The sequence below is a fragment of the Brachyistius frenatus genome, unplaced genomic scaffold (genome assembly GCF_029030835.1).
Source record: "Brachyistius frenatus isolate BFR_SWC_R1_liver_20210118 unplaced genomic scaffold, ASM2903083v1 Contig_35, whole genome shotgun sequence".
Classification (NCBI taxonomy): domain Eukaryota; kingdom Metazoa; phylum Chordata; class Actinopteri; family Embiotocidae; genus Brachyistius; species Brachyistius frenatus.
Window position 1 is genome coordinate 161,557 of NW_027210634.1, and position 12,276 is coordinate 173,832.

Consider the following 12,276-nt stretch of genomic DNA (forward strand, 5'->3'; position numbering starts at 1 on the left):
CTCACCGGCATCTGTAAAAAACAACAACAATAAAATCCAATATTAACAGCGCTGCAATTCATTCATCTTGTTTTATATTTTATATAACTGATTGTTTGAGTCCGGTTTATTTGACAACTAACTGTTGGAAATATGTGAAAAGAGAAATGTAGCTAATTTTAGCAGTTAATTTGCTGTGAATAAGGTTTGCACTTTAGTTTACTACCTATAACTAAACGTGACTGCTACCAAGTCCGTTTCTCCTATTCTGCTGGTAGCACGTGAAAGCAGCATGACCCGGAAGCTATTCAAATGTTTACGTTGCGTTTTAAAGAAATACGAACCTCATTCAAAAGTTGAGCTGAAGGCTTCAAATACTATAAATTTATATAGATTCAACATGAAAGACTTGATTTGAAGTAGTGGATGATCTTTTCTCCTTGCAGCTGGATATTACTTAATTCAGTAAATAAATGATCAACATTAGGAAAAGCAAATAATAAGTTTCCTTTATCTTTGTTTACTGCATGAATGATGTTAAATATTTCAGATTAATGCGGCTTCATTTTCCTGTTGAAATACTGTAAACATAAAGACAGGCCTCAGCAGAAATGTGTGCAATTTAGCAGTTTATTAGGCAGTTGTGTATACAAATGATTCTGATTCAACACTGTCCATTCAGATTTACATTGGTCGATCTGATAGGGTCCTCTTACACACCAAACAAAAATAGAACAATATTTCTTTGAAGCAGTTCAAACAGATACTGAACCGGACAGTCCACGAGGACAAGACTCCATAAACGGACAAAAAGTTTCCTTTTTTTTTTTTTTTTTTTTTGCACACATTCATCTCCCCTACAAAACCCCTCATGTAAGCCATGAAAAGTCTTTGTAATCAGAACTTGCAACTGCCCTTTAAAACTACAAATGTTTAATTTTACAAAAAAATTTTACTGGAAAAAAAAACAAAAAAAACAAGAGACGTAAAGGTCAAATATCAACTAAATATTTCAGTCCAAACCTGCCCCGCCGGGCAGCAGGAGACGCAAGATGATCACGATTATTGTCACACTTACCAATTTTTGCTGATTTATATCTCTGAGATGCAAATTATATAAAATGAGATCCTTTTGATTTTAAAGCTGCGGAGAGCTAAACTGCTAACACGTTCTAATAAAAACAAATCAAACTTTAAATTTCTGATTCAAGTCCTGGTTTAATTGACTGAAGATGACAAATGAGACACCGATTGACCTTCTAAATTTGCTTTGGTATTCCTGTTGTTATTAATAAAAAATAGGGAGCAGGTACTGATGTCTACAATAGTTTGGCAACACTCTTAATTAGATGTTTATTTTAAGTTTCGATATTAAGATTTTTTTTTTAATTTTTTTTCTGTAGTCCCTAATGCTTAGAATAAACAGTCTACCTTTAACTCGTGACACTATAATTGGTGGATTTTAGCCCTTACAATTGCAAAAGGTGCCAATAATTCTGACCAGAACTGAAGTCCAACTTTTACCAACATAAAAACCGATGAACAGTACTGATGATGACGATGATGATAAGGCAGCCAGACAGACACCACTTGAAACTTTAAGACTGTGGACAGGGCATAGAGAGACGCATCATACTCGCAAATAAAGACGTATCTAAGACTTAGTGAGTGGAAAGTGTCGTGTTCTGTCTGACTTTTTGTTATCAAATATAAATCAGCCACCCATTTGTGATCTTAACGCTCGCGTGTCTTTTTTTTTTTTTTTTTCTGTAAGCAGAGCTGTTATCTACTCGACAGGGCTTTTGTCTGTTTCAGGTTTAAACACATGTAAACCTTTGTTTCACGTCAACCTTCAAGGGAATGTGTGGGGCAAATCAAAACACAAACATGTCCCAAAATGACACCATTTTGGATGTATTCACCTGCCAACAGACACTGTCCATGCACTGCATGTAATTGCTACTACTCAAGCCCTGAGGCCTATATATGTGTGATGGATTGGCATTTTAAGAAATGAATGTAGGCTAAAAAGGCATTTCACTCAGTAATCATACTCAAATCCAATTCATTAATCCCAAAAAAAAAAAAAGCGAGGAGTAAAGAAAATGTAACAAAAACAAAAATCAAGAAAATCAACTTGTCATTGTAATACGTGACACTGAAAATGATATATTTCTAGATTTTGACTGTCATGGCAAAATACCTCTTATATGGTAGAAGCAGGCTATAGTTATTTGGAAAGACAATCAAGTATCAGAATAATTGTGATTGAAGGAAACAAAACTGTGATATTGATTTAAAAACCAGACAGTAAAAAAAAAAAAAGGAAAATATATACCATCCAGCAATAGATCTTAATGCAAGAAAGAAAAAGAAAAATATTCAATTTCCATTAGAACCAACACTTCATCCACTTAACACACTGATAAATATATTCACGTCTTTATATATAAAAATGTAGGGGACAGACAAATTCAAACAAATTTTTTTTACAACAAGGACAAAACCATGACAATTTTGTCTTTGACGACGCGGATTCACAAAAAAAAATAAAACCTAACATAATTGTGATGAAGCGTTCTGTTGTCCCTGACAGAAGACAGAAATACAGGGGTCACTGCACTCTCTCAGAGTCCAATGAATGTGATGGGCACGACCCCCCTGGTTATAGCGCAGTGCAGCGGCGCTCCTCCCCCCCCCCCATCCCACCCGATACGTCTGCAGCACTTCTGATCCCCACTCAAGAGAAAAAAAACAAAAAAAAACAAGAGCAGCAGGAAATAAAAGAAACTTGTGCAAAAGTGCTTCCTGCATCCTACGACTGCCACCCAAATTCAAAAAAACACCAACGCGTGGCTTCCTTCTCCGCAGGCAGAAACGCAATCTTGTTCTCTGTACTGGAAAGCAGTGCGCACCGGCTACAGTACAGAAAAATTCAGTGTAATCACTTGCGCATATATGAACAGGTGGGATGTGGACATTTTGCTATTAAATTGATCCGGAAATTGTAAACCCCCCCTCCCCTCCTCCTCCTAACTGTTGTTCTGTCCTAGCTAATTAAGTAGCTGGTCATTCGTCTTTCCAAATAACCCCTTACGTCCCCGGTCAGCTCGGTGTGCATCCCCTTCAGCTTAGGGAACGCCAACCTGCATCAGTGCCATGGAACAATCCCTTCATCCTCAGCCGGGACGAACCAAGCCATGAATCGATCGGTTGCATGCTTATTGCTATGAAGACACTCGGAGAGGAAAAAAAAAAAAAAAGGCTAGCGATTGTTTTGCAAGCTATCGTGCAAGTAGTTTAATAAGATTTGCACACATCTCAAAGAACTCGATGGTGTGGCTTCCCGGTCGGGGGACCGTCGTGTTGTCCCCGCCTCCCGTAGAGTCGATGGATGAGGTCAACGATGACGCTAGGGAGCCTTCCGGAGCCTTGGTGAGGGGAACGGTGCTGGACGAAGCTGCGACGTCCGCCCCGTCCACATCGTTCTTAAGAGTAGTGCGGTAGTTGCCCACAGACCCGGAGCGGAGAGGGGTAGCAGTTCCAGACTTCGCCTCCAACATATCGTCTGAAAAACACGACACGAGACGTTATATTAAGGTCGGGATCGAGTCCTAAATAATTCAAGTAAAAGTTGGAACAATCCTTTATTCGGAGTCAATAACGTGATCCTCCTCGCGGCCGACATGGCTGTCACAGCGAAACATTTATCCCTCAACAAGGAAACGCCACATTTAAATAAACAACAACTGACACTGCCGCCGACAGGTTTGTTAGCAAGCCGGCTGCTATTGCAATGCTAGCAGGTTGGTAGCCGAGCCCTCGGGACACTACGGAATGATAACTTCGTCTTGTCCATTTGTGGAAAAAAAACAACCAACTTTGTTGGGCTCATGTGCTGCTTTGCGTTTATCCAGCTTCGTAAATCTGACCATTTCTAAGATTGCTTTACAACCCACTTCCACACATCAAACGGAGGGTAAACTTACCGTCTATGCTACGGAAATCAAGGAGGTAGGTTCTACTGTCCACCTGATACAGTTGAAGGCTCATCTTGGTTTGCATCCCGGTAATAGGATTCTTCCTTCTCACGCGTAGATAATATGGATTCACAACCTGGAGGAGGTATGAAAATGACAGCTGTATTTGGCTACCGACAAATTGTCGCGCATCATCCCAGTTTTCATGTCACGTAACCCTCTTCCTCACCTTCCACTCGTAATCCAGCTGTTTCATGGCACGGCACACTTCCGACATGATATCGTTGGGTCGACTCTGACTGCGGATTCCCAGGTGCCACTTGGCCCTTCGAACGCCTTGGTGCTTGGACTTCTGGGGGTTCAGTTCATCAAGCGTGTGGCGAGGCCTGGGCGGAGTCTCCGCCACGAGAAAGGGGACGCGCTCGGGGTGGGGCTTAACAATGCCGGCCACGGCCGCACCGGACGACGTCAGGAGCTGGTCGTCGAGGAAAGAGTCGGGAGGGCTGGACGCCAGGTAGAAATCCTTGGCTTCGTTCATGATGCGACGATTGTCAATGATGAGGTGGTAGGCCACGGCCAGCGGATCCTGATGGTTGCGACTGTATATGCAGGCCAGGACTTCCTCCTCTGTGCACTCAAACTTCTCGCAAACCTCCTTCAGGGCCTCGTCGTCGATCATGTTGTTGCTGTAGGAGGGGTCCTCGGGGAACAAGTACTTGGGTAAGTCTTGTTTGAACCACTCGTCCTCTCTGTAGGGGGGGGGGAAATTATTTTGGTAGTTAAACAGGTATTGTCATCCCAAAGATAATCTTGATTCACAGCCTGGACGAGAAGGATGAGACGGTTGTTTACCGGATCTCTTTGATGGTGGCTCTTTTCATTGGGTCCACCTGCAGCATGTGTTTAAGGAGGCTTATGACCGAAGGGTTCAGATACTGCGGGGTGAAAAAGATCCCGTCGCAGATCTTCTTAAAGAGCGTTGGCACGTGATCGTCGTCGAAGGGCAGCGTGCCGCACAGCAAGGCGTAGAGAATGACCCCGCTGCTCCAGATATCCACCTCTGGACCAGCATATAACCTGAGGACGAGTAAAAAGACACGATCGTGAAGGGATCGTCATCATAATGGGAGAATGGTTACAGAATTCTGTTGGAATCTCAGCATCTGATCACCCAAAAAATAAACCAATAACGAGAACATTTACCTTCCTGAGATGACCTCGGGAGCAGCATAGTTTGGAGAACCGCAACTTGTCCTCAGGAACTCGCCGTCTGACATCATGTTTGACAAACCTGAAGAGCATTTGACAATGTGATAAAGCATACACGAGGATTTTAAGTGCCCGTGGAATAAAAAAAATATGATGTACTTACTGCACAAAAACATGTTTTGATGCCACTTGCCCCTTGGATTGGGATTTTAAAGCTGCTCCTACTTTGGTTCCAGGTTCAACTAAAAGTCTCTTACCTAAGCTTTTACCTGTCATACGCCATGTCTCAAAATGCTCTTATCTCATCCTGCTGGCGTCAGTGTGATTAATCTTAGAACAAGGTGCCATGCAGGTGAAGATGGGAGTGTTGTAGTCCGTGTTAGCTAAATTATTAAGTAGAATTAATATCGTTCCCCTAATATCTTGTAAATTCTGCTTCTGCAGTCGCTGCAGCTCGAACTCAGCCTCCCAGCAAAGTGAAAATGAGTCACAGAGAAGCAGCAGAACACAAATATATTTAAAGAGGCCAAATAATGTAGAAAAAAAAACGAGTGAAGGTAGACCGGCTTAAGATAAGACGCAACACCATTCGGCACATCGCCTGAGTCACTTGAGGTGAAAGTCTGCCTTTGAAAACTAGGTTTGCGTTTGTGCTTCGCAAGATTAGCACATTTACATTCAGCGTTTCCTAACCGCGGTTTGCTGTGTACGTCCCTCCAGGCTTAAAAATGTATCACCGTCCTGAAATCTGGATTGTTTATGTTCATGTTTACTCGCAATCAAGTTTTCGTCGTCCTCGCTTTTGTTGACACATGGCTACGCTTTCCGAGCCGTTGCTGCTTTCGTGCACGGATGCGTGTCCTCATGCTCACGGGACACCAAACTGGGATCAGCACATAACAACATTGTGCTGCGAGTTGTCAAAAACTTTTACCTTTGTGTCCATAAGTACCATGTTTAAGAAATGCGCCGTGTCAACAGGCCTATGTTGACGACTGAACGATACTTACCGAAGTCTGCAATCTTGGCGTTCATGTGTGCATCAAGCAGCACATTTTCAGGCTTGAGGTCGCGGTGCACCACCATGTGCCTGTGGCAGTAGTCGACTGCTGAAATAATCTGCTGGAACAGTCGGCGGCTCTCCTTCTCATCCAACTGTCAGAGCAGAAATGATCCTTTAGGTGTGATCTTCTCTGTGAGTCAGTTAGCACATCCCTGCTGACTAAGCAGTGTTTGGATCTATTTTCCAGCCACTGTTGATTTGTGGTTAAAACGTTCGTGTATCTCCGCCGCGTGCTGACAGTTACAACAAGCCCGTGATACTTCTCTCTGTCCTGGTTATCTCACTAATGATCAAATATTTAGCGTCAGCGAATGGGGCACATCAATATACAAGTCTGCTTCCAGTATTACAGTGTATTACCTTTCCATTTTTGCAGATGTAGTCGAAGAGCTCTCCTCCTGAGACGTACTCCATCACCATGAAGATGTCTGTCGGGGTGCTAATAACCTGATACCTGCAGGGATGAACACAAAGTCAAAGTCATGTTAGTTTTCAGAGACAACACAGAAAGTGAAAAGTCATTATTTCATCCTTTACGCAAGGAAAAATAGGAATGTGTGCCATTAACTGAGGCTACACTCAAATACAGCTGTGTTATGTGGAACATTTCATTTCGCTGACGCTTTTATCCAAAGTAACTTACAACATACTGATGGTACACCATCGGGAGCAATGTAGGGTTCAGTGTCTTGCTCAAGGACACTTAGGCATGTGGGCAGGAGGAGCATGTTTTTGGACGTTGGGAGGAAGCCGGAGCACCCGGAGAGAACCCACGCAAGCGCAGGGAGAACATGCAAACTCCGCACAGAAAGGGCCAGGACCGGATTCGAACCCGGAACCTTTTTGCTGTGAGGCGACAACGCTAACCACTGCACCACCGGGCTGCCCACATTGCTGCTCATACGTACTAAAGAAACCTAATATGGAAACAGCATTTCAAATTAGATTTGGTAACTTTAAACCGTCTTCTTGTTTTTCTGCCTATCCTTCCAGTCCATTAGTGGCACCAATCATAAAGTCCCATATCATAATATACCTGCCATTGCTAGAGAGAGGGAGACGCATGCTGAGGATGGCTGGACGGATAAAACAACTTTTACCCAGTCTAAGGGTAAAGGCCATAATGATTGTGGTACAGTCCACAGGAACAAACGTGTCTTAAAAGTTCAGCAGATGTTGACCAACTGTCCATGTGATGTGTCACAATTGCTACAAACTCTCCTGTGGGATAAATGGAGCGGTTTTACGGTCACATTGCTCCATTTGTTATTATTCAGACTGGGCAGGCGGTGTGATGCACTTTGCCTCCAGTGGTTTGTGCACCCTGTCAAAGATGGGATCTCTCAAATATGCACGCAGTTTACATTCTTGTGCACGCATGACATGGAACTGGTATTTCAGGCCGTTAGTCACACCCCCCAGTCAGTTTAATAAACCCTGCAACTGTGGCCTTGGTCCTTTGGCCGTCCACATGTCTGGCAGGGAGCTCCCCCGGCAACTTTCTAATAATATTTGTAGATCGGCGCCTCTTTCATCAACAGTGTACCTTGATGGCATTGTGTGTACTACTAGATGAAAGTGTTTGCTTCAGCCTAGAAGTAGTCACCATCACTTCTTGATGCACCTGTGTGCTAAAGCAGCAGTAGCTTACTGAATTGACCTGATTAGTGTCACGTCCGCTCAGACAGAAACGTTAAACAATGACTTGTTCAGAATGTCAGTTACTCATTTATTTGCTTCATTTTATGTAGATGTTGTTAGCGTTGACAACATAATAAACTGGGATTAGAAGTGACTGTTCCTTTCTGCTCAAATAAAACTGCCCTATAGACCCATGAGATTACAAAGTAAATGCACATTTAGTGAGTACTAATTTTAGAAGAAGAGGTCACACAGCAAGCCTTGATAAAGACTGATAATACACTATTGTGCAATCAAGTAAAAGTACAAAAGTGGGGATAAACAAAACAGGAAATACTGCACCAAAACCTGATGGGAGAGGAGACTGGGTCAGACTGATATCGTCCTAGATGGCTGTATTCTAAAACACCATTAAAGGCTAGAAATAGCTCAGTGGGTGGCATTAATGTGGCGGCGGGGGGATTATGGAGCAGTGAGCAGGATGTAATCTAGGACTTACAGTTTAATTATGTGAGGGTGCCTAAATAGCTTGAGGTTCTGGATCTCGCGGCGAATCTTTCCCACCACGTCCAAGCTGCGGATCTTCTGCCTGTTCAGGATCTTCACTGCCACTTGGTGCTTGGTAAGCTCGTGTTGGCCCACTGCAGGATAAACAGAATGAGAGTGCATGGGTAATACCAGTTACAAACCACAGGCATTTAAACGATGAAAAACACTACAATTATAGCAGCAAATATTATAGAACAATACAAAACTACTGCAACAATAAGGAGAAACCACATGTATAAAAATAGTTTTACAGGAATTAAGAGAAACCGTCATTTTAAGACTGCTTTCACTGTTTACTTTTACTAAAAGGCAGTGCAAACAAAACTTTGACCAAGTAGTATTATAATTATACTTTGTATAAATATGATTATAAATGTGATTTGGCGAACCTGTTGGCAAACAGCTGCTTCTTTAAAACAGAGCAAACACAGACCAACCGTATCATTTATTTAGAGTCATGCAGCAGCACAAGATGAATGCAAGTCCAACATTCACAGTCCTTTCAGCTCCGTTTCAAACTCCACACCCGATGCAGAGGGAATTATCTGGTCCTTTAAAGCCCCTGAATTAGTCATTTAGGGACATTTGGTGCGAGAGATACAGCGTGCCGGGGGCTTATCGTGGCTTTTTGCAGAAGTAAAGTTGCAGGCAAGACAACCAAAACAATAAACTAAAGCATAATAACACGCTCTATAGAGATTAGCGGCAATACAGAGTCACTATTAGCAACCGCTTGCCGACTGTAAGACAGGAATTATTGGTTTAAGGCCGAGATACGTGGCTGTAACTTAGTCGATCCTCAAGGCAAACAATTAACTTGATACAACAAATATCTTCTTGTGTTGAGGATGTGGTTTAGTTAGTCCGTTTCGAAACGGTGTAGCAACAACAAAGGTTTCTGAGATGTACCGAAAGACAACGAGGGAATCCTACAGTTGGAGTTAAAACAATCATAACTGAAGCTGTACAGATTTCATAACAGAGCGATATGCAACAGCGCCAGTCAGGACAAAGTATATAAACATAACAAAAACATATATCAGAACAAAGCTTCCACACCGAGGAAAAAAAAAATATGATGATATCTGAATAGATGGTGGGAAGACGGGACATTTGCACATGGGAGTTAGTGCAGCTGCTTTTGATTTACCAATTGTTTCGGTAGTGAACCGTTAAGTCTTCAGTAATCAAGGCCATAATCACAGAGCAACTACTCCAGCCCTTTCCCTCACAACTAAAAAGTGAGTGCAGAGAGATGACTCACAGGGAATTAACTGACTGTAAACAGAGCTAGTGGTTCTTCTGACTGTGTTGTTTTGGAAAGGGAGTGGTTGGGTCACTTCATTTGGGTATATTTGGGCTTGTTCAGATGTTTCTAGCCAGCGTGGGACATTAAGAGTGGCAAAGGGCATATGCCCTGAAAACTGCCTGAGGGGTAAATAAATAAATATATATATATATATATAAGATATGAAGATGTGAATATTCAATTACACTGACAAGCAAAGTATTCTAATCCTACATTAAACCATCATGTGATTAAATTTGGATTTCCGTCTCTTAACACACACTCACACATGCAGTGCTGCTGTTCACACTACGATAACCAGGTAGAGATCAGGCAATTTTGCCATTAAGTTATGCATTTTACATACGAGAAGGCTACTACGTACTATATAAAAGCATAAAGTTAAAATTGCCTCCTGCTTTTCCCTCATATTTAGATTATATAATCTCTACACTAGGATAAGTGCACTCTTTTCATTGCAACAGTCATGGTAAGCTTTTTATTTCCACGTTAAAATGTACACAAAGTGCCCCCAAAATATTGTATTTATAAAAAAAAATATTAAAAAAACAATGTGGAGAAAAGTTGCCTCCCCCCAAATACTGCTTAATTTCCCTACACTGCAAAAAAAATAAAAAATAAAAGGAACTACAAGATGAATCAGAGCAAATACACACGTTTTGGGGATTGCAATAGGGATTTTAGTGCAAAACGTGTTGATACAAGTCAAGCAGCATATTGACACAGGTGTCCCTCCCCGTGGACCGACAGCATTAAGCGTCTTACTCGGTTTGTCCCACTACCAGATAGACAGTTCTTCAATAGGATGTCAAACACTACTTTTTTTTTTTTAAAGAAAAGGAAGCTAACACCAAATGTAACGCCAAGCTACAAAACTTTCTTTCATTATGTTCCAAAAAATTATTAATAATAATAATAATAATAATAAAACGACACGAAAGCTCCTAATTCATTTGGTCCTCAGCTCGCGCTGACAGCAGCGGAGACGGGTTTTTTTTTTTTACTTCCCGGTGTCTCGTCTTGACAAGCGACTTGTTGGCTCGCAAAGGCGACCGACGCCAACTCCTATACTCACGAACAAATATAAACTAATGCTCTTGGGAAAAACAACAACAACAACAAAAACAACTTGCCTTGTGTTGTCGTCGCTGACAACTGCGGCTAAACATCCCCTCAAAACAAAAAAAAAACGCGCACGAGTTGGGATTTTGCGAGTTAGCTTTCCTAGCAGGCTAAATTAGCAGCTAAGCTAAAATAATAAAAAAAAAAAAAAAAAAAAAAAAAAAAAGAAGCTCCCCACCGCCACCATCTTTCCGTTTGGCAGAAACGGCCGAGACACAAAAAAAAAAAAATTAAAAAAAAAAAAGCCGCGCGTACCTTTAACCTTCCCAAACGTCCCCACTCCGAGCGTGTCTCCGAGGATGTAGTGTCCGATCTTAACTCTTCCTTCATGTTTCGTTTTTTCCGTCGCCATCTTCCCGCAGTGGCCTTGCTTGCGGGGTTCAAGCTGTCTGCGGGCGGAGATGGACCCGGACTCCGCTCGGTGCGCGTCGACAGTGGCGGCGGCTCCGCTTGCGCGCACGGAGGAGGAGGAGGAGGAGGAGGAGGAGGAGGTGGAGGAGGGAGGGGAGGCGCCCCGGCTTCTCGCGCGATTCGTCAAAATCGTAGGCGACGTAAAAGGCTGCCGCTTTCAAACGCTCCTAGGAAAAATAGGAAATCGCAGCTTTCGGGGTACTAATCATAGTTGCAACTTTTCTCTTGTAGTTGTGAATAGAGAGGGGAAAACAAACAAACTGTGCATTGGGCATCCGTGTGATAATTAATGAAACGTGAGAAGTGGAACGAGATTTCAGCACCAAACATAAACAACTGTAATGTTATTTATTCAAAGAGAAAGATAAACACAGCGCTTTGAATATAGGTACGAGCGACAAATATGGTGTTTTTTAAAGTACTATGGCAGCTGTGGTGGGTTATATTTTTATTGTAATGAAACCAGGCTGTTTTTTTTTTTTTTTTTGCTGGAAACAAAATCAAAACTCAAAATAATAACAAACAATCAAAACGTTTAAAGATAAAAGTAAATAAACAACAACAACAACAAAAAACTACAAATTTGTGCATCCTTTGGCAGCTTTGATTAAAGCTTTGTGAAAGCGAGCTACTCGACTCAGTTGTACTGCTGTCTGTTGTCTACAAAAACTATCCAGCTTGAGAGATTTCTGTTATTGGCATGTTTGCAGTTAGCTCACTATCTCTCTGATACAAACAGGCACAAAAAAGATTTAAAACAAAAATCAGAAAAGAAAAGACTTCCTTGATTCTCAAGACACAGTAAAGAGTCTTAAGAGTGCATCCTCATAGACACACACTGAATAACAATGAACTGAACATCAACCAGAATTGCCCACTGACAGTAATGCATGACCAAATCTGTGAATGCATTGTGATAAATCCTGCAAAGGACTCCTCGTATCATAACAACAACAACAACAAAAAAAATGGCATAATGAACCTTGAAGGATGACTTACATAACTTTGGAGAC

The 12,276-nt window shown here is 42.0% G+C and overlaps 1 protein-coding gene across 1 annotated transcript; it reads right to left on the reverse strand.

Annotated features, from left to right (window-relative positions):
- Positions 1 to 3,249: 3,249 nt before the first annotated feature.
- On the reverse strand, positions 3,250 to 11,283 carry prkaa1 (protein kinase, AMP-activated, alpha 1 catalytic subunit). The gene is made up of 9 exons (XM_069700791.1): positions 11,108 to 11,283; positions 8,372 to 8,513; positions 6,592 to 6,685; positions 6,179 to 6,323; positions 5,163 to 5,250; positions 4,812 to 5,036; positions 4,189 to 4,708; positions 3,969 to 4,095; positions 3,250 to 3,547 (listed from the first exon to the last, which is right to left on the reverse strand). The coding sequence occupies exons 1-9, from the start codon at positions 11,202 to 11,204 to the stop codon at positions 3,264 to 3,266; spliced, it is 1,722 nt and encodes a 573-aa protein (XP_069556892.1). The 5' UTR covers positions 11,205 to 11,283; the 3' UTR covers positions 3,250 to 3,263.
- Between the last annotated feature and the right edge of the window lie 993 nt (positions 11,284 to 12,276).

Bases quoted from the DNA above. Each gene is read 5' to 3' on its own strand.
- prkaa1 (XM_069700791.1), bottom strand. From the start codon at position 11,204: ATGGCGACGGAAAAAACGAAACATGAAGGAAGAGTTAAGATCGGACAC. The intron at 6,324-6,591 runs GTAATACACTGT...CTGCTCTGACAG, and splicing joins ACATCTGCAAAAATGGAAAG to TTGGATGAGAAGGAGAGCCG. The intron at 4,096-4,188 runs GTGAGGAAGAGG...TACCTCCTCCAG, and splicing joins AGCTGGATTACGAGTGGAAG to GTTGTGAATCCATATTATCT.